This window comes from Primulina tabacum, chromosome 11, assembly GCF_025594145.1.
Source record: "Primulina tabacum isolate GXHZ01 chromosome 11, ASM2559414v2, whole genome shotgun sequence".
NCBI classification, from domain to species: Eukaryota; Viridiplantae; Streptophyta; class Magnoliopsida; order Lamiales; family Gesneriaceae; genus Primulina; species Primulina tabacum.
This window is the reverse complement of record NC_134560.1, coordinates 39,351,951-39,374,221: the sequence shown is the minus strand read 5'-3', so window position 1 is coordinate 39,374,221 and position 22,271 is coordinate 39,351,951. Positions and strand designations below refer to the sequence as shown.

Sequence of the window (22,271 nt, the reverse complement as noted above, 5' to 3'; positions counted from 1 at the left end):
CAGAGTTCTTCCAAGTAGAGTGGATAACTGGGTAATTTTGAAAGAGTAAGTCTCTTGTGAGACTGGTCTCACGAATCTTTATCTGTGAGATGGATCATTCTTATCGATATTCACAATAAAAAGTAATACTCTTAGCATAAAAAATAATAATTTTTCATGGATGATCCAAATAAGAGATCTGTTTCACAAAATACAATCCGTGAAATCGTCACACAAGTTTTTGTCATTTTAAAAATATCAATCAGATTAAAAAAAAATTGCCATTATGATTCCTCAAAATCGTATGGGTTTACTAAAACAACTGTGGAAACTATATTTTATGAACAGGTTTGGAAGAATGGTTTTCTTGGACAAATTCTAAACAAAATACAAAAAATCACATACAAAATATTCGATTCATTAATCAATATATTAACAATAAATTGTTTATTATGTTTAAGATATATATTTTTTCCGAATAAAAAAATCAAGATTATTTTGGAAAAACAAAGTTTAAAACCAATGTTGAAATCAAGCTGATCAAACCAAAGATTTAGGTTTGGGTTGGTTTGTTTTAATTTGTAATGATTTGATTTACTATTTAGCAAACAGATAATCTTGATTTGGTTCATTTAATCCCAAAACAAGAGCGCACCGAAATCAGGAGATGGCACCCTCGCCTTCTCCTCATTCTCCTTCCCCTCTGCGAAAGCTTCTCAGAACCGATCCGAAGCCCAAGCCCGTAGCCGCTCCTCTCAACTCCGCTTCGTCTTCCTCAACCACCACAATTCCGCCGCCCGAAAAGAGGACCAGAGACCAGCCCAATTTGTCCGATTGCCATTGCTGTGGCCGTCGAATCAACCACACAAATCCCAAGGATCGCCTGCAACCCTTGGACAGCATTTGGCGCATCGTCCTCCTTTGCAGGAAATGCCGCAAGAAGCTCAATTCCGGTCAAGCATGCCCTTACTGCTTCAAAGAAACGGATCATTCGGGTAATCTTTTCAGATGTTGTGTGTGTCAGCGTAAAATTCATAAATATTGTGCTGGGGAATACATGACTTGCGCGCCGTTTTGCTATTTGGGCGTAGATTTGGGTTTTAGGGTTTGCGTCGATTGTTGGGTTCCGGATTCACTAAAGAATTCGATTAGGACTTGTGGGAGGAGCGAGGATAAAGACGCGTCCAAACACGATAGTGAAGCTAAGGATTCCTCGGAGAAGACTGTGAAGGATGCTTACGGTCACGTTGAGAAGGTGAAGATGGCGGTAAATGACAAAGATCAGGCATTGAAGAAGGCCACAGTCGCCAAGAATACTGCAAATAATGGGAAGCACACTTTAAATTTTGTGAGAAAGAAAGATAGGGACGAGCAGAAGGATGCGAGTTCAGATTGCAGCGGAAAAATTAAGGTTGTTGGTGATGCAGAGTTGGCTTTTAGATTGCATAGAGCAATGAATAGTTCTCCGAGGATATTGAGGGATAAGTGCCAGGTGAATTCGTGTTCCGGCGACTTGAAAAATGGTAATTTGATGAATGTTTTAACATGTAAGAGATTAGTTACAGGGGGAGATCAAAGTGAAGATCAGAGTGCTAATAGTGCAGAGGTTGAAAGAAATAATTGGACTGACAAGAAGAATTTGTATTCTGATGCTAATGAATTAGCGGTAGGGCCATTAATGTACAAGCGGGAGAAAAAGAGGAAGACATGGCAAGAAATTAGGTCTATCGACTCTACCCTGCCCGAACAGATGAAGTTCAGGTTACAGCTGGAGGATTCTGGGACTGGAAGACCTATCAAGTGGAATAGTGATATTTGGGAGATTTTAGTTTGTGTCAGTTCGGATCAAAGTGGTCCTTGTATCAATATAAATAGATTTGGACAAGATCCGGTAGTTTACCAGCGAACTAGATTCAGACAGACAGCATGCGAAGGCAATGGCAGGGTAGAATGCAGCTCCTTTGACAATCGAAGGGCTACATTTGAATCTCAGAGTCATCAATCAGATTATATAACACATGAGTTGCCTTTGGTTGATTCAGGGACTGTTTGTGTTGCCAGGTGCAATACTGAGGTAAATTTGCCAATTGGAAATTGCAATGCTGAAAATGACCGCTATAATCTGAAGTATACTAGGACTGATCGTGGTTTCAAGTGTGGTGATATGGTAATTTTGCCAGACGGGAGTTGCAATGCAGAGAGTCGCCGCTACTTTGTGAAGTACAGTAAGAGGATAAAATGTACTAAATCTGGTTTGACTGGACCAGTTTCTGATGCTTTTCTAAGTGAAAAACAGGACTGTGCACCTTGCTTAATTGACTTGCATGCTGGGTATTCTGAAAAATGTGATGGCAAATTAAGTTTGCCACTTGGTGGCAATGATGAAGAAGTCGACCGGTATTTTTTTAAGTATGTCAAGAGGACGAAAGGCTCCCACTCTGGCTCAGTTGTTGAAGCTAATCTGCATTCTGATACAGAATTGAGGACAATCAACCTTCATCAGTAAAAACAAAGTGCTTGGTGCATTGTCATCTACCTCACTATTCTTACCAATTGTGTTTTTTAGGCTGATTTTTGTTACTGTGATCAACTTACCTTAGTGAAATTTTGTTACTTGCGAAACTAATCTGATTTTTTATGTCCTTGTGTTTCATAGTTTTCTGTTTTTTCTTTGGCTGCGGCTGCTTGTGGAACACTGAAAAAATTACAGGATATTTAGATTCAAACCATGACTTGCCATCTGAGCAATAATCTTGAGAGTTCTTGTCCTGATTAAAAATATTAACTGTGTTACCCATCATAGAAAATCAAGATGTGACCACATAAATTTTAAATGCTTTTGTGAAGAATTGATGACAAAGAGAGTGGTCCTGCCTTTCGTTGATTCTTGTTTCTCTTTGTTATCTTGTTTTATTATGTAATTTATTTCCATGCACTGCCATAGACTTCGATGAAACAGGTATGATTCTGTTGTAATATGGACTCTTTTTTTCAGGCTGTAATATAAACAATAGTAGCAGCTGTCTTTGTTTATTGGTGTACACGTTATATTATATATATAAATCAGTAAAGTCGACATATTCTGATATATATAAGTACTGCTGTGGACGTGTTCTGGAATGCACATGTCTGACAACTTATGTAGCATTTCTTGAACATAAATGTTGTTTTTAGATATTCATTTGTACATATTGTTTGGTATCTTAAAAATGTCAAAGCAGATGATACTAAACACAAGTCATTTAAAATGAATGAGCTTAAAGTGAGTTTATGTTGTGTTTTGGAAGTTGCTCCATAATCATGTTGTTTGTTATACTAGTTTGTGAGCAGCTTACTGTGTGAAGCTGAGTTATCGATATGTTCCCAGTTCCCTATTCGAATAATGCTAAAAAATTGGTTTTTGAGGGCTCATGTGCATAAGCTTCCAGGAGTCGAACTCTTAGATGTGAAAAAGGACAGGAAAAATCTACTTTTGGTCTCAATCAAGCATATCTTGTAGTGCTTCCACTCGCTTTTATAGGACAGTATATGTGAATCGTTTTATTAGCTTCTCTGTGGGATGCTCTATATGTTAACTATTTTCATACTCACCACACATTTATTTCTTTGATATTATTCTCTCCTCTTCTGCAGATGATTCGAGACGTCCCCAACCCCAAATGTTGATCTTTGGAAGCATTTCAGCTAATTAGATTATGTATTCCTTCTCTCACTGGGCTGGAATACTAAAGATGATCGGGATTTAAAAAGGCTAAATGTTCTTTCTCGTCGAATTATCTCAGTCACCATTTTCTTTTTCATGATATGCAAATCTTTTTGTTCTGAATAGCGGCATTAGACTAATTTCCCAGTACGGAACCTAGTGTGTAGTTGTAGTCGCTTCTTGTTTCATGCTGAATGGCAATCCGATAAAGTTTTCTTTAGTCAATTGATTTCATCCGCGGTTCTCATTGTGTCTAGACTGTGATAAACAATTGTTTTAGCTGTCTTATTCTGAACATTTGAATAAAATTGAAGAAAAGAAGATTGTCTTGTTCATCGGATTGTTTATTTGTCCAGCCTCATCTCATACTGTTGAATCATCTTCTTGAAAATATGTACCTACCCATCATCGCATGAGTGGAGGATCTTGCTCTTTGTGCCCCCTTTGCCTGTATTTAGTGGGAGATTGTTACTGGGTTGGGGATTTTGAACATTTAGTGTTTAAGTAGAATGGCTACTCATATTTCTTATTTTACATCAATTTCTCCTAATTTTCTCGTCGCTTTTTCTTTTCACCGAGTTTCCTGTGAATCTGTATGTTCCTGATACTGAATTTATTATTAACTTTCGATGTTATTCTAGGGTGAAAGTTGAAATAATGAATTTATTATTTCAATAAATTAACCAGTTTTTATTTTTTTCCCACTGGAAAACTTTAATATCGTATTTGGATTATAACATTTAATTTGAGGTATGCAATTAGTGCTGTGATCGAGTCGAGTTCAAATTTTATTTAGCGAATATATTTATTATTCATAAGATTATTCAAATTTTTATTGAACAAAAATGAACTTAATAAACAAAAAAATTATAAATTTAAATATTCGTTAAATTCATCAAAAATTAAATAGTTCATAAGCTTTTATTGAACATAAATAAACTTAATAAATAAAAAAATTATAAATTTAAATATTCATTAAATTCATCAAAATTAAATTATATATTTAAAAAATATATATTATTCTCATTAAAATTTTAATTTTATTCCAATAAATAAATTTAATAGATATTTCTATATTTTTTATAAGTAAAGTTTAAAATTTATAAATCAAATATAATAATTTTTATTTTTTTTATTTAAAAGTTGACTTATGAGCTTACCAACGAACATGTTCATTAGTTAATAAGTTGAATATTGTAAAACTTGACATTGGTTCGTTTACCTTAACGAGCCTCATTAAACGAGCTCAAATAAGTTTTTATTGAATCGAATTTTGAATAGCTCACGAGTGACTTGGTTCATTTACATCCCACAATTGAAAAAAAAAAATTACTGACTTGGAATGTTGCGTGTTTTCTTGTGTATCAGATGCTTCAAGTTGTATATATTAATATTTTAAGTGGGTTATTATATATGGTTTTATTATTATGATTATGGTCTTATTATTATAGCCATATTATGGTCTTATTATTATGATTATGCTTGATTAATGAAACACATTGTAGTTGATTAAAAATTTTCTATATTAAATAATTAATTCACTATATAGAACAATACATTATTTATTTACCAATCGATTATCTCATGTTGCCTCTTGTAAATTGTTTTTTTTTGGAAAAATTGCCATTTTAATCATCTAATTAGTTGTCCTATTTTGTTTTTGTCCTCTAATTTATCAAATGTTGGTTTTAATTATGTAAACTTTGATTTTTGTTGGTTTTTAGTCATATTTGGCCGGAATGTTGACGTAGTGTTAGACACGTCAGCAATTTTCCGATACCACGTTATTATTTTTCTGGTATCACGACATTTCTCGACGTCACGACAGTGCAGTTTCAGCGAAATAGAACTAAAAAAAAAACAAAAAAAACATAAATATAGGACCAAGACGACAAAACTCAACTATGAAAAGTTAGATCATGATTAAAAAAACATGACCAATTTGGCAATTTTCACGTTTGTTTTATACTAACAAGTGGATTTTCATAGTCGAAATTGGGTATAAAAATCTCTTGATCTAGTAGTAAAGATGAGAGCCAAAACGTAAGAGGTCACATGCATGCATGCTGATTCATATCAAGTCGAATCAGTAACTTTTTTTTTTTACTATATACCGAATCAGACCAGTGAATAATACCTATAAATATATCCTTATATAACCCACATATAATTTTTTAAGATATATAAATAAAGAGAGCATCTTTTTACCTAATTAACGATATAAACTACTATTGATTTGGTCGAGTGGAGTTGAACAGATAGAGGAAACCTGTGGGTTTTGTGTGTAGTCCACACTCCCTCAGATAAATTAATCCCATTTCTTACAACTTTTGTGTGTGGAGAACACAGTACTCCTTATTTTATATACATTACACCGATTTCTGTATCATTCCATTACCTCTATTTTTTGCAAGTGCTTTCCTCACCAGCAATCCACTTAATTCTCTGGACTTGTATATTGGTCCAGATGTGTGGATTCACGTATATTTTCCTCTGCAAAAGGGAAAATAATGTTAAATTACTAATAGTTTTTCTAAAAATATATAATACAACCTCAAAAAATCATGCATTTGAGTTAGAAACTGAACTCCCTCAGAACTCAATATGCATGGATATGAGAATTTTTTTTTTCCCTTTTTGAGCTGTCCAGGTGTCTATTATATTTGGATATCGAACCCTAGACATCATCTTAAATTTGATACTTAGGTACTATAAACCATCAACGAAGTATGAGAAATCTTTTGCTTAAACGACATATTGAATCTTGAACGTACATTGATATATCAGTTTCCAGTCAAATCAGGCCAAATCTTTATGTTTACGTGAAATCTTTGCTCCACCTGAAGTTGCTGCCTAAAGATTTCATACTTTTGGCAAGGATATAGTTAAAAAACCCTAGGCTTGTGCTCTGCGCACTACTAGTATTTTTTTCAGCACCACTTATTCCTCCATCACAATCTCCCTTTTCTCACCTATATATATCCTCTACACCCATGCAGTCTTTGTATCCCCAACAACAAAACTTGTCGTAGCAAAAAATCATAAACTAAGAATCTCTTTCATTGATCATGGCAGCCCCAAACCAAGTCCAAATCACAATCCCTAAAGACACTGCAGATCATCAAACCCCATGCAACATTAATCTCCATGAATCGAAAGAGGACTTCGACTTCTCACAAAGGGCACAATGGCTTCGAGCTGCTGTTCTTGGAGCCAATGATGGGTTGGTATCCATTGCATCGTTAATGATGGGAGTTGGCGCGGTTAAAACGGACGTAAAAGCTATGATCCTCACCGGATTTGCAGGACTATTTGCCGGTGCTTGTAGCATGGCAATCGGGGAATTCGTTTCCGTATATTCTCAACTAGATATTGAGGTGGCCCAGATGAAAAGAGAAAATATGAAAAGAGAAAAGAGAACGGTAGAAAATAATGTTGTTTTGAGTAATGAACATAAAGAAAATCTTCCAAACCCTTTTCAGGCGGCCTTGGCATCCGCCCTGGCGTTTTCTTTAGGGGCTATTTTTCCTTTGCTCGGGGCTGCGTTCATAGAAGATCACATGGCGAGGCTCTGGGTGGTGGTGGGTGCCACCACGGTGGCTTTGGTAGGGTTTGGTGGCGTTGGGGCAGTTTTGGGGCGGACTAAGGTGGTAAAGTCTTGTTTTAGGGTTCTTGTGGGAGGGTGGATGGCTATGGGTATTACCTTTGGTCTTACTAAGTTGCTTGGATCGAGTGGCCTGAAAATGTGATAGCAAATTAGTGATGATGATTGCTTGCATTGAAGTGTTTTATTTATCATGCACGTGTGTTTCTATTTATATGAATTGAAATAAAGTTGGGGTTCTAAGTGAAGGGTAAGCCGTAGTATATTAATTATTGTTATATTAAAAGAAAGATGTAAACTTTGTAATGCTTATCTATAAATGAAGATTGTGCTAAGATTACTGCAGATTTCATTTCGGATTCCAGCTTCTATATATCACTCTAAATTCATTTTCATTCCATTGTTTCAAACAATAATTAATGCTCGAAAATTAAATCTAAATTAATTTGTACGATATAAAATCTTAAATTTGGAGGTTTAAGAAGACTTACGTACTATGTACTAAGAATGCAGATTAATGCATGATCTGTCTTAACTCACTACAAGAAAACAAGGGTTTAGAAACGGAAAAATCTGTTTCTAAATATCATATATTTGCTAATTCTGTCTGTCTCCAACCTATATTAGATTTTCCCAAATCTTGTTGATTCAGGGTTTTCGATACTCGAAAAGCATCCAAACAAAAACATCAATATCTTCGCGTGCAACCTCCTATATTTTGTTGCTGCGCCTTAGATAGCCCTACCGTCCCTGCATCCCATCTCTTGCAAATTTCTGCCACATTATCTGCTCTTCTACCAACAGTCTTTGCTTCTTCTCCATCTCGGACATTTGCACGCACGTTGGCGGTGCTATAACTGTCGAGGCAATGAAAGGATCCGTATTTGCTGAAGAACTAATGGCTCCAGACACAGGTGGTGCAGGCAGTGCCAGCATGGATGGCCTCCCGTCAGAACCCAACACAACACTACTTCCACTCCCGGTGGCCACAGAACCAGTAGAATCCATCGCCTGAGAAATAGTTCCTTGTTGGTACATGGCATCAAGCATCATAGTATCAAAACCTCCTGGAAGTGACGTCCTTTGGTTAGACAAATGACTCGCAGACTGGACCAACTCTGTTTCCCAGTCACCTGACGTTCCGTTGAAGGCTTCCCACGGGGTAGCCGACGTTTCAGGAGTAGCTAATGTGGTTGCATTTGCATCAAATAAAGATAAAGCAAATCTATCTCCTCCTGTCCTTGATGCATCTTCATTTACGTTTAACAAATCACCCATTTCTTGACTCACCTTCTTCTCGAGTGTTTTTTCTCCCTTATCCTCTAATTCTCGTACCGATTCTCCCAGTACTGATGGCAACGCGGCCATTATGGTACTGGTATCCACCTCCGGTTCCGACTCCTTGGCTAGTACTTCTTCCCGCTCTCGCTTTGGCTCCACAGTGGAACTAGCGACCCTGCTGTTGCTCAACATAGCTGATTTTTCACGAATATATTCATCCATCATATCGAGTTTTCTTTCTGGGATTTTCTCTATATTGGGGTACTCTGAAGAGCGTGCAATTCCAATGATCTTGCACCATTCATAGAACGAGTCGAGTTCATCGTACTGCTTCGAGACATGACAGAAAATCTCTCGGACACGTATCATGTCGGGTACTTGGAGCTGCATGAATCTTTCAATCAAAGCTCCCATTGTTTCTGTCATATCGTAGCATAGCTGGAAACTTTCTTTCACTATGGGGTAGATGGCCACCGTCACTATTCTGTTGTCACTTGCACCACCTGTGGTATGTTATACAGAACAATTTGTTAGATGTTGTCGTTGGATTGTAAGTATTAATGTTTTGACCGGAACTTCCTGGAATTGTCTCGGGAGAAAATTATATTTTTGGTTCGATAACTTCCATGTATATTTGGTAATCAATCTACGGTGTTCATTCACTCATTTGCATATTTTTTTAATTCAATCGGAGTATTGATGTGACATCAGACACCTCATTTTTCGGTGTCGGGCCATCGTCTCATGATGTTATGTTTGCGCCTGGATAAAAAATACTGAAATTGAAAAATATTGCAAATTAATAGAGTAAGACTATAAATTAACGAAAATATGACAAATAAAAAAATATGTAAATTACATGATTAAAAAATATAAATGTATTATAATATATGTAATTAAAATGTTATACTAAAAAAACATTTAAAACAAAAAATTACCCCACCCCTAAAATGTTATGTGACCTAATTTAATCTAAATTATCCTTTCTCACATTTTAAAATGACTTGAATATTGTAGTCATCTGTTTTAGGACAAGATTATATATTCTCGTAATCAAATGTAATTATTATTGATGAGATATATTAAATTGATAAGTTTTGGGGGAAAATTAGAACATTTGGTAAAACATGATTAAAATCAAATGCTACAAAATAATTACTGGAAAAGAACTATAAATATTGTTGATATATAAAACTAGTTTATTACCAGTTGGTCTGCATGCCAAGAACCTGTCAAGAATCTGCATCAGATGATGAACCCTCGAGAAAATCTGCTCATTCTTCATTTCACAAACGGGAGTGGGCCTCACCACCGTGGCACTGGAGGCTCCGCCGTCCTCTTCTTCATCTTCCATCTGATACCCGTAACTGCTATGTTTACCCCTCCGGCCCTGCATCCGATACTCGAGCTGCTCGTCTAAATACAATGCGTAGGCCCGCACAAAAGCTAAGTGGTCCCACGCATTCACCCAGCCTGACGAATCCCGAAAATCGGACATGTTGAGGAACCTCGTCCCTTTCCTCGTAGCGAAGAATATCTCCTGTTCGTACGCGGCGTCCCCCTCGGATAGCAGCCGATGGATCAGCATGAGGGTTTTCAACGCCACCACCCAATTCTTGGTCTTGTCCAGCCGTCGGGCGATGGTGCTAACGGAGGCGCTGACATATGCACGCGAATGGGACGTCGCGCTTATTACTTGACGGATGTAACGCTCGTCTGGTGGACATTCTTCATGCCGGGTGGCCTTGACGATGGAAACATCGAGTTCTGAAAGAGACTTTGCGCTGCCAACTCTTATCAGGCCAATGCTGGTTTTGTCCTTCACTGCTCCAATGGCCTTCCTCAACTTGCTTGGAGCCATGATCACCGAGCTAGTTTTGCATAGTTTCTTGATGTATATATCATACTCGATCAAGATTTTTTCCACGTAACAAATTAAACTAAAATTTAAATTTGGATTGATGAAATCTTCAAAAAATAAAAATTGGTTGGGTAGGATCATGTTACCAAGAAAAGTGTGATTTGAGTGCAAGATGGGGGAGATTTGAAGGACCAAAAAGAAAGCATGTCCTTATTTTCAGCTCTAAACAAGGATTGCCTCATGTTAGGACGCTATCTGAGGGCAATCTCTGAGTCGTTCTAGGGATAAATCCAATGACTATCATTCAAATTTTTTTATTTGAGGTGCAGTGGAAATAATACTCCTATGGTAGGATCTCAATTAAGCGGAAGGTAGAATAGGGAGTAAACTATTGAGATAGTGCAAAAACTTGTGAGAGACGGTCTCACATGTCGTATTTTGTGAGACAGATCTCTTATTTGGGTCATACATGAAAAAATATTACTTTTTATGCTAAGAGTATTACTTTTTATTGTGAATATCGATAGTATTAACTCGTCTCACAGATAAAAATTCGTGAGATCGACCGTCTCACAAGAGACCTATTATTGAGGATGAATGATTGTCCAAATTAACCATAACCTAAATTAAATTTGGATTTCTACGATATGTTTGAACTTTTTTTAAAAAATATATTTATTTAAATAAAAAAATAAAAAAAAATACTGAGATCTTATTTTTCTTATATTTTAAAAGTACAATTTTGTATATACAAAATTTCCTGGACTTATATTATTTTATAAAAATAAAATAAATATATGCAGAATTTTTTAAAATATACCTACATACTCTAAAGTCTAAACAACTTATTATATCAAACAAAAAACCTAAACGATTTGACCGTTATTAAATATCTTTTTCTGGAAAAAAAAAAAAAACAAATTTATCGGACTAAAAAAAATTTAGACTGCGAGATAAATGCATCAACATCCCATGTAAAAAAAAAAAAAGGCAAAAGCAACTTATATGAAATTAATGAAATTTTAGAACTCGTGTTTAAAAATCAGACAAAGACCCTTCTGGTTGCAATAGTAATCTGTGATGGGTAGAACAATCTAAATATGACGCTTAGCTTATGTGTTGTTTAAAATATTTGAGTTGGACTGTTACCACCATCTATTATTTTTGGTAAAGCGTCAAGCGCTCGGTCCTATAATTGATATCAGAGTCGAATGCACATGTTTGATTCTCATTGATTTCAATGACTATAATTATGGAGAATGAGATTTTTGGGGTGCGATAATGTTCCTGGGTAGAGAAATCGAAACGTAATGTTTGAGATATTGTGTGTTTTAAAATATTTGAGTTGTACTACTATCCACCGGCTATAATTTTCAATAAAGTTATATTACACTAATAACCCGTGTCAAATGAGGTTAATGTGCCTGAGTATTTATAACATAGAGTTAAAAATGCGTTTGATTTTTAAAAAAATGAAAGAGATATTACACTAATAATATTTTTTTGAGGGTTTTATGCCTATTAATTTTGGGATGATGTTCTCACTTGAAATCAAGGTTATGAAAAGCAAAGCGTGTCGAAGCGTCGTAGTGAATGAGATTCAAGTTTTATAAATTTAAGCGGACTTAATACGATATTAAACATGCAAATATTTTAGTTTTTATTATAATTGTAATTATATCAAGTAAATTATTATACTAAATAATACAAAAAACTTAAAACTTTTTAAAAATGAATGCTTACATTTTCAAGTTATAAAAAATATAAATCTCAAAATAAAAAACTATGCTGAGTAAAATTTTTGACAATGGTTGTTGGGTCAAGTGTCATATCTTAGCTGCAGAAGGCAAATTTTGTGTGAGACGATTACATGGATTGTATTTGTGAGAAAGATCTTTTATTTGAATCATTCGACCTAAAATTCCAATCCAACGGCTAATAATCGTCTATAATATCAGCGATCCAGATTCTTAGATGACGTATCCACGACCCGGAATTTCTTCATATTCATAAAGTTTCGATTCCATGGCCACTTTACCTAATTAAATTGCTAGGTTCTGTAGGAGGAGCCTTTTTTTCACAATCACGCAAGAATTTTCCTCAATTCTTATCCTCTCGTCCACTCTGCGTTGCAGGTACGATCAATTTATACTTTTTATTTTATTTTCCGAAAACAGATGTGTTGCGCTGTTATTATTAGATTTACTAGATCTGTTTTCAATTTCGGGTAATCTGATTGATTTGTAATTAGCTTGTGTTAATCGATTGTTTATTATCACGATGCTTGTGGAATGGAGTCCCCTTATTTTGGCAACTATTGCGCTTCAATTTATGTTGGGAGGATTATAATAAGAAATCTGAATTATGCGAGGTACGAAAAGTGTCATGTAGCTGATTTGCAGCTGTGTTGTGTCCTGGCATGAGAAGAAATTCTTGATCTTTTGCTTTTGGAATCTTTTATTTTTAAGGCTCTTGAAAATGGAAGTACTTTCATTGCAAAGATGTGAACTTTGGGTGGAGATTTTAAAAGTTTATGTATTCTTGTTGAGACATTTGAGTGGATAGTGAGTCTCAGGAATGAAGATGTTGCAGCAACATTATTCTTGATCCATGTGAACCGAGCACTCAATGACTTGTTTTTATTTGATGTGAACATTTGCTTATGAAGAAAATACTCTCGCTATCGGATATTGTATTTAATTTGAGGTTTTGATCATTTGAAAACCCTCCGTTTATAAATTCAATTTCAGGATCGAAATACTTCATGTGAAAAATGTTGTGATGTCGCTCCTTTACTAGCTTTTTTATTATTGCCTCTCTCCCTCTTATCTTCCTAGGTAGAAAAATATTTTGAAACATGACTGATGAAGTTGAGTATCGATGCTTTGTGGGTAATCTCTCGTGGTCAACATCTGATCGAGGTCTAAAAGCGGCATTTGAGAAGTTTGGAAATCTTCTTGAGGCAAAGGTTATGAGTTATTTAATGCATTGAGTCTTTATTTTGGGTTCTCCTTTAATACCGAGTCTATATTGTTGAGTGTGGTGCTAAATATACCTTTGATTATAGTCTTTTTACATAATATCTCAATGAAGAAGAAAATATGAGTTTGTTTGATATTCTTGCTGCTTTATTTGCAAGTTTAATGAATCATCTCTCTTTTCCACTCTAAAGAAGAAATTTTTGTATCTATTAGACATCAAGTAGCTTAACTGTTAATAAGGAGAAAAAGCAGTTTGTATTCACTGGGTTTCTGGTGATGTTTTTGGGGGGCCATTTTGAGCCAGATAGCAAGAACAGCTATGAGACACCTGCCCATTTTGTTTAATGATGAAATCTAATGTCCCGTTAGGATCATAAATTGATTTTTTTTTTGTTCGAAGAGGACAAAACAAGCTTCTTATCATGAGTAACCCATTTTTTAACGATATAGGTGGTTATTGAGAAGGAAACTGGGCGCTCCCGTGGTTTTGGATTTGTCACTTTTGATGAAAAGCAAGCGATGGAAAAGGCCATTAAGGCCATGAATGGTATTGATTTGGATGGTCGAAACATAACTGTTGATAGATCTTCTTCTAACCAAGGTTCAGGAAGAGATTACGATGACAATCGCTCACGTGACCGTAATCGAGGTCGTGATCATGATCGAGGACGTGATTTCGGAAGAGGACGTGGTGGTGGTGGTGGTGGTGGTGGTGGTGGTGGTGGTGGTGGAGAGTGCTTTAAGTGTGGAAAGCCTGGGCACTTTGCCAGGGAGTGTCCTAGTGATGGGGCTACTGGCGGAAGATATGGGGGCAGGGATGATAGATATGGGGGCAGTGGTGGTAGCCGAGGTGGTAGTCGTTATGGTCCTGATCGCAATGGAGATCGCTATAGTGGCCACAATAGGGATAGTGGAGGTCGTGGAGGGGGTGATCGTTACGGTCGTGACCGTGCTGGGCCATATGACCGCCGAGGAGCCGGAGGTTACTGACATGGGTAATTTTGCAGCTCATCTTATATGAAATGTTCTGAGATGTGTGTTACGAATCTTCAATAGCTTGTGGGTTACTGATAAGCTAATTTTCACCTTTCACAGATGAAGATTTTGAGATCCTGTGGCTTATACTGCTGCAATACATGAAGTGTTCTCCTGAGATGTTGGTGATACAAGAACGTTTGATGTGTGAAACCTGGTGCTAAAATGTACTATGTTGTGTTCGAAAAGATCTTCTCCTGTTGTGTTTCACTGGGACCTTTTGCTTGTTTGAGTGCAAATTTGAATCTGATCTCCGTTTTGAATGCTATTATTGCTACTGTGGTTGTCTGCTTTCATGCCAAACTACCTAAATGCTGCTGAATTCTTCTAACACAACGACAAATGCACGTAGCATGATGTTTACGGAGTTATTTTTCTATGGGAAATGAGGTCAAAAAAATTTAATGTGCTCTGTGTAATATGCTATACACCTACCTACCTTCTCTTCCAAACTACCCATAACGGTAAAATGGGTTTGGCAGGTAAACATTTCCCTTGTTTCTTATGTTTAATCTTATCTTACCTGTCAAAACTGTTCTCAATTGTAATATGTACCATATTGATTTTGTTAAACATTTGACAGGCTGTCTGGTTTTTGAATGGCTGTTTGGAAAGTTGATGATTGGCTTGCTTTTGATAATTGGATCAAATTAACATAAATAAAGTTGAAAAAATGCCTTTTGGGTTGCGCTAAGCCCGGTTCGAGTAGTTGCATCATTAGTAACATTTGTCTAATATGAGGTGTGGAGTTTCTTTCTCATAAATGAGGCCAGTTTCTGTAGATAATCTTCAAGACAGCGACTGCTGTCTCTTGCTTCGTTCCAGTTCTTTGTGGAGTTCTTTCTTGGAAAAAGATCACTGTTCTGTTTCTTTTGTCCTTTGCGTCGCTGAGATATGAGATATATTTGTTTCAAGATGCAGCACCATCCGGTCCTCACTTAACCTCTGGTTTATTGGAAAAGTCGAATTGTGGAGTTAGCTGGAATGAAAAAAAATGAATATGTTCACTCTCCTGCCTCGTTTTTTGTGTTTTTTTCCCCAATTTTGGATATGGTGATCATTGAAGAACTTCTTGTTGCCCTCGGTTGTTACTGCCTGCACAATGTCAAACTGCTGTCAGTTACTGCTATAGGCTTCAGTTAGCTCTCTTTTCTGTTTGATGTCACCGAAAATCATCACTGTGGTGCTTGTGAATCGAGTGCAAACCCACCGGGCAAAGGGGGTATCGTGTTGAACAAGTGAAACTACAGCCCCAGAAATTCGTTAAATTGCCCTCTGAAACTTGTTTCGCACCCCTCGAATAAATCCTGGTTCCAATCTATGATCATCTTCTCGTTTCTTTTAATTTTGCATGCACTGAATGTCCTTTTGTCCGCTCAAAGTTTGTCCTTGGATTTTTCATACTACTATGTATTCCACCTGTAGAAGTAGAATACATTCTCGATGAATCCATGCCTGTTCCGATTGTCCGCCTTCTTTGTAAAGTGGCGTTCATATTTTATATTGTATATTTATCAAAAAGCAATCGGTTCCCTGATTCATATATTTCATACGCTCTTTATACTTCATTTAGGCAGTGTAAAAATATGTGTAGCTTTGTTTTTAGCATAGCAGATTGTATGTCTTTACATATGTGAACAAAGAGAATATGCCACTTGCTCATGTTTTTTTAAATCTTTTTTTTTTTTTTTTGCAAATATGGAGTTAAACACAGCCATCAATATAAAGAAGAAATTAATTTTCAACAGACATTATCCTATCCGTCAATAAATAAAAATATTATTATAAATATCCGCTGATGATTCATTTTTTGACGGGGCCCGGCACAATTCAGTTGATCTTATTCCATTTGTTCTTCGAAGTGGCATCTCCACTTCTGCACCAGTTTCTGTCGAATGAATGCACGAACGCATCTCATTCCGCCCTTTTATCCCTTCCTAATTAATCTTTTATGAATAAATCAAAAGATTCATCTGTTTAGTTGGAATTATCAATACTTTACTGCATTATATATATATATATATATATATATATTCACACACAACATTTAGGTGTTCAAATCACTAACATCATCCTGAACAACATTATTGATTCGATCCGGTGGAGCACCCGACTCTGCTTACCCATTTCACCATAATTGCATCATAAATATATATATATATATATATATATATATATATAGTTTTGATATGTTGCACACCTATCGTGCACACTTATGTGAGCACCGATGAGGTGTCACTAACTCATTGGATGCGCAATTTTTCTATACTTCATCACATCCAATGGGTGAATGACACCTCATTGGTGCTCACATAGGTGTGCATGGTAGGTGTGCTCACATCCAATATATATATATATATATATCTCGCTTACAAATTTTGCTTCCTCCATGTTGGTGTTCAAATCACTCTGTCATTTCATGAAAACCATTAACAATCCAGTTGGAGACATCGGGATTTCTTAAGGCGTGATCTTTCCGATGTTTAAATGAGTACATGAAACTTAAATGAGTTCTCAAAATACTTGAATGAACTTTTAGATTTATATTATATATGGGTTCAAAAAAAAAAGATTTATATATATATATATACCATTAATATTGTGCTTCTAATCTATACAAGTTGTATTGACTTTTCCTTTGACCTTTGATGTGTGGAAAACATGGATGAGTAGCTTTATTCAAAAGTTACATGCACACATATTGGTCCAAATAAATAATTAAAAACCCATTCATTATTATTCTAAAATGAATATTTTCCTTCTGAATATTCCTTTATTCATTCATATATATGTACAATTAAACAAAATATTTATTTTATATTTAAAATTATAGCTTAATATTAACAACTCATCTCAAATAGATTATGATTCGATTATATATTTAATCATTGTGCTATATATGATCAGCGAGAACAATAATTACTATCGATCATTTCCAAGAAAAGAACACTTGGAAGTGGGAAAAAGTTTGGCTTGTGTTCATATCATTAACTTTTTCTTAATTAGTTCCTTCTTTTCCTCTTCAAATTTGATGTAAATCTTTATGACCAAGTAGGGATTGGCCCATGAAAGGAATGGCATGTCTTGTGCTATCATAATTGCTCTCAATTTGATTTTGTCTTCTCAATCCAAAATTCAAACATTAAAATCAGACTTGCCTTTGGTCACAATCAATGTGAATTTGCACTATTCACACTTGATTCTTATGATGTATCATGCATGTTATTTGATGATTAAAAAAATTGTGTTTGGAGGGAATGATTACTATTGTTGGTGGTTATAACAAGTTTTATTAAGCAATGAAAATACATAATTGTGTTGTCTCTATGATCCTTGTTGCACAAAATAGAATAATCACTGCAACCAAAAAAACTTTCTGCGGCGGAACATTGACGGCGCACATTAAAAACATATATCACATGATACAATGTTCAACCATGACTGATTGTGCACCAGCAAGTATCCCACGAATAACATTATTTGAAGATGAACAAAGAATGTCAAAAGGGATTGAAAGTTTTTTCCGACGAAACCCCTCTTACTATCAAGTCAATCTCCGGGAAAACTTAACATCATATTTAACTTGGCATTTTGTTAAACAAAAACCATAATTTTGAAATATTAACAACGATATTTAAAAGTTTGATTGTTTGAGGTTATTTGATCATCAACTAGCCCTCTCAACTAATCCTCCATGTGTAAGAAATTAACCTCATTCTTGCTTAGTCTGAAGTTATTTCTATTTATGCTTTGATTTCTAAGAACTGTTGTATCGATCAAATGATCCAATATCTATCTGACCACAAAAAGTTAGCCAATTTTTTGAAGCTGAGTAAGCATGACAGCTTCTCTGACATAATTTGTGTTGCCTATATATGAGACAAAGTAAATAAGCATGGTTTTACAAAGAATTTTTTATGAAACTTGATTTCAAAGCATCTTATATATATTTATATATGTATAGGCATGTGCACTATTTGGCATTCACACCACCGATTAAAATAAGATTGGTTGGAAACAATTTCAACCTAGGAACTGCAAAAAGTGAAGTATCTGTCATATATTCACACATGTGTGTGTATAATAACAAGGATTCTTAGCTACAAAGACAGGTAAATTAGGTGCATCTCCTGCATGCTGCAGGTTGAATAAGATGTAAAAGAATTCGAATTGTTAATAATACTGGGAATTTTTTTTCTTGTTTAAAAGAAATTGTTATGATGAAAAGACAAGAAGTAGAGGATGTATTAAAATTTAATTATTATTTCTTGTTTAGAAATTGGAAATTTTATTTATTTATGATATAATTTATTGGCTAGATTGGACTTTTAGTGCATTGAAACCATCAAGTTTGGAGGGTCTTTGGTTTTATTGATGAAATGACTACTAAGAGTGGCCAATTTAACATGTGAGATGTTTGGTTCCAAAAGAATTTTAACAACTCTTGGATATATTCATCGTCTCTTATCCACAAATTTTTATTCAAACATTCGTATTGACACCGAATATAATGATCTCGATCATTATATATAGTGATATGCACAAATAAGTAGTTTGGTTTTAGGTCTTATTTTATCGCAGTGCTGACGTGATATTGAAATGATTGATTTCTCCAGTGTCACACCAACCAAAATAATAAAATTCAAACTTTGAAAATTTAATGAACCAAAACCCAATATTAAACAAGTTAGTAAGCAAAAAATTTATTTTCCGAAACCATATCAAATGTTCATGTTTTATAAGTGTCATCATCTCATATTCTAATTTATGGATAATTTTCTATTTATTAACTACTTGATTAATATGTGTTAAAAATATATAAATATAATCCTGAGATTTATTTGTATTACCCCCCAAAAACTTTGCAAATATCTCAATTACACCTTGAACTAAAACCATTAGCTAGTAAACCACCTAAAGATCATCATTTTTTCACTTCACCACCTTTCTTGCCAAGGAATGGAAAGTGAATTATGAACTCTTTTGCAAATACAGCTAGCTCATTCTCTTGAAACAACAGTTTTTTAGGTGTCTATGAGGGTTCGGTCGACCCTACCCCTGCGGGCACTGCCTGCAGGGATCGATCCAACGGCTCGGATTTTTTCGAGCCAATTTTTTTTTTTTTTTTTACAGGGAGGTGGGCCCGGATCACTCATGTGGAGTGATCCGGGCCGTTCATTGCCCGTGCAGGCAGTGCCTGCACGGGTAGGTTGAAACAAACCGTCTATGAGTTATTTTCCTTAAATTTAGGAGTAAATTGCATAATAGAGCAAAGTATGTGGGGGGGGGGTGGGGTTGCAAGTGAGATTTCATGGAACTTGATTTCCCAAATTTTCAAATGTTTGAGGATGGTTGCATCATCAATGACGCATGCTGACCTCATCATTCATTAATTAAAAGAAAATGGAAATATTTATTTATTTATTTATTTTTCTTAGCTTTGTCACACAATGCAAGACAACTTCTAAATAACCATCATAGTTGAAAAAAGATTGAAAAAAATAAAAAAAACTTTAAATGTGTTCTTGCAACCCAACAACAAAAGCCCATTATGTAATTTGGCCCCACAAGCCCATATTTATAATCCCAATAACTCCTGCACGTGAGAATTTTCCCAACAAAAATGATGAAATCAATTGTACAGACATCGAGAGGCCACACATACATATCATTCATATTCAATATTTACTCGTCTCCGTCCGTGTTCGAGTCGGTAGAGTAGATAAAACATTTGATTAATAATCACGACTTTGATTTTCCGTTATTTCTTAGCCTCAAGAGTTACACAATATGTATCGAAAAATAACGGTCATGGATTGTTTCATCATAAAAAAAATTACTTAACCTACAATATATCATTAAAACAGATTCAAAACTAGACATAGAGCGTATTTTCCTTCAGATGAACATCAAATACAACACTTGAATTAAATTGTTAAAAACATTTGGTAACATAAAACATTAATATTTTGAGATTCTACAACATTTAGGTGGGGATTAACAAGGCCAAATTAATGATCTGGAAAGCTGATTTCATCCAGATCATCCAACGACAGGAAAACCTCATCTAAGCACGAGAGCTCCGTCCCGTCGTCGTCGTCCTCATACACTCGGCACACGACCCATTTACTGTAATCCTACAACAAACACAAAAATACCATCATCAACTTCCAGAAACAATTTGAAAATACCAAAAAAAGTTTTAAAAAATTATCAAATCTTACATTAATCTTGGAATTTCTCCTTGATCTTGATGCCCTATTGGAGGTATCAGAATCAGAGAAGCTATATTCCTCCATCATCCAATTTGTTTTGACTCCCTGAGCCGGTTCCCCTACGTAAAATGAGCAATATTTTTTCATGCCAACTTTAGAGCCTGCACTCGTGTATATTGGCTCTTCAACACCGAGTGACTGCCAATACCCGCTCCCGGTCACTCTTAGTTGTGTTCTTCTACTATAGAAGTACCACTTGTTTCCTTCCCCCATGGCTTTACCTACATCCACAATCCTTATAAAAATCATAACTCCGAATAATAAGATAACGCTCGAATTTAATTTATACTAGCATACCGCGACACGCCAAATGTTTTGCGCTAGAATAAAAGTTTTGAATAAATGGAAAAGAGGCGGGACGAATGAGACTACGACATTTTGCGACATGCATGCACCCAAGTATTGTGGAAGTTAAAAAAAGAAGGAAGTGTAAATATGAATTATTTACCAATTAAGTCCCATGGATCATAAGGATAGAGATCAAGATCAGGGATGATATCGGGATGGTAAGGCAAAAGTGTCGCCTTTCGTTGAAGGAAATGAACTACAAGCTCTTCATCCGTGGGGTAAAACCGAAATCCGGGTGGCAAGTTGCAGTTGAAGCTGCTATAATCTCCCATCAATCCCACAAAATTAAGAACCAAGAAATCTTTATCACATGCAATATATGTATATATATATATAATCAATACAACTGGATGACCGTAATATTTGAAGATCGAGTGTATATTATTATATACATGAAGATGGCTGATCGATGGATTGATTCATAATAACACATTGGTATTTATAGTGAGTGGAGGTGTGGGAGGAGGAGAGAGGAATGAAGGGTTTGACGTGAAATGGAAGTTGTGTGTATTTTGATCGAAGATTGAAGCATTTGCTTTTGTGTTTTTGTATGCAATAATAATTATATTGTAATATTTTTTTGGGATTGGGTTCCTTTTAAAAATGAAGTGTGGTGTGCTGCCTTTCTTCCCACTCGGGCGGCGGGTATAATATTATTAATTTAAAAAGCGTTGGATACTTTTCAAGTAACGGGATTTGTTGGCATTTTAGGGAAAACTCGGAGAAATTTCAATATTATAACTTCAATAGATACCGGATTTAAATTATGCACAAGTACGAATACATGTGCAATGATTCATGACAAAAATTCACTAGGAAAATATGTAAATCGTTTACACAAAACAATACTAGCGAAAGTAACAAAACCAAACTCCTTGAACCTACAAGGAATTAAAATGCATCAAAATAAATCAAACTAAAAACTAGATGCATAAATCGAAGTTGCTTAAAACAAGTAATAGAAGAACAGTCTTCGATCAACACTCTGCATCATTATTGTTCTTCACGTGTCATCAACATCAATCAGCAACATAGTTATTATGTGAATAATCACACAAAGTCTTCAACGTGAAAATTATCTCCGACTCTAAACATCGTGTATGTTCAGAGAAAAACTTCAGCAGCTGCGTAAAAAATCTCTCCAAGTCGTCTCACTTTATACATACATACATACATATATATATATATATACATACATACATAT

The 22,271-nt window shown here is 35.3% G+C and overlaps 5 protein-coding genes across 6 annotated transcripts; 3 read left to right on the top strand and 2 right to left on the bottom strand.

Moving 5' to 3' along the window:
- The first annotated feature begins 589 nt into the window (after window positions 1-589).
- Window positions 590-4,017, top strand: LOC142517836 (uncharacterized). Its single transcript, XM_075620299.1, has 2 exons — window positions 590-2,499; window positions 3,613-4,017. Exon 1 carries the CDS (start codon window positions 647-649, stop codon window positions 2,483-2,485), a length of 1,839 nt encoding a protein of 612 aa, XP_075476414.1. The 5' UTR covers window positions 590-646; the 3' UTR covers window positions 2,486-2,499; window positions 3,613-4,017.
- Window positions 4,018-6,694: 2,677 nt separating this feature from the next.
- Window positions 6,695-7,621, top strand: LOC142518639 (vacuolar iron transporter homolog 4-like). Its single transcript, XM_075621430.1, has one exon. It carries the CDS (start codon window positions 6,751-6,753, stop codon window positions 7,429-7,431), a length of 681 nt encoding a protein of 226 aa, XP_075477545.1. The 5' UTR covers window positions 6,695-6,750; the 3' UTR covers window positions 7,432-7,621.
- A 95-nt stretch (window positions 7,622-7,716) lies between these two features.
- LOC142518722 (putative clathrin assembly protein At1g03050) lies at window positions 7,717-10,549 on the bottom strand. Its single transcript, XM_075621533.1, has 2 exons — window positions 9,774-10,549; window positions 7,717-9,070 (listed from the first exon to the last, which is right to left on the bottom strand). Exons 1-2 carry the CDS (start codon window positions 10,426-10,428, stop codon window positions 8,028-8,030), a joined length of 1,698 nt encoding a protein of 565 aa, XP_075477648.1. The 5' UTR covers window positions 10,429-10,549; the 3' UTR covers window positions 7,717-8,027.
- A 1,861-nt stretch (window positions 10,550-12,410) lies between these two features.
- LOC142517882 (glycine-rich RNA-binding protein RZ1A-like) lies at window positions 12,411-14,694 on the top strand. 2 transcript variants are annotated; one of them, XM_075620378.1, is made up of 4 exons: window positions 12,411-12,563; window positions 13,266-13,396; window positions 13,860-14,404; window positions 14,505-14,694. In XM_075620378.1, exons 2-3 carry the CDS (start codon window positions 13,286-13,288, stop codon window positions 14,397-14,399), a joined length of 651 nt encoding a protein of 216 aa, XP_075476493.1. In that variant the 5' UTR covers window positions 12,411-12,563; window positions 13,266-13,285; the 3' UTR covers window positions 14,400-14,404; window positions 14,505-14,694. The 2 variants fall into 2 exon arrangements, with proteins under 2 accessions (XP_075476493.1, XP_075476494.1); XM_075620379.1 differs by lacking the exon at window positions 12,411-12,563 and adding an exon at window positions 12,601-13,134.
- A 5,628-nt stretch (window positions 14,695-20,322) lies between these two features.
- On the bottom strand, window positions 20,323-21,573 carry LOC142518209 (NAC domain-containing protein 104-like). The gene is made up of 3 exons (XM_075620933.1): window positions 21,168-21,573; window positions 20,669-20,940; window positions 20,323-20,581 (listed from the first exon to the last, which is right to left on the bottom strand). The coding sequence occupies exons 1-3, from the start codon at window positions 21,337-21,339 to the stop codon at window positions 20,456-20,458; spliced, it is 570 nt and encodes a 189-aa protein (XP_075477048.1). The 5' UTR covers window positions 21,340-21,573; the 3' UTR covers window positions 20,323-20,455.
- Between the last annotated feature and the right edge of the window lie 698 nt (window positions 21,574-22,271).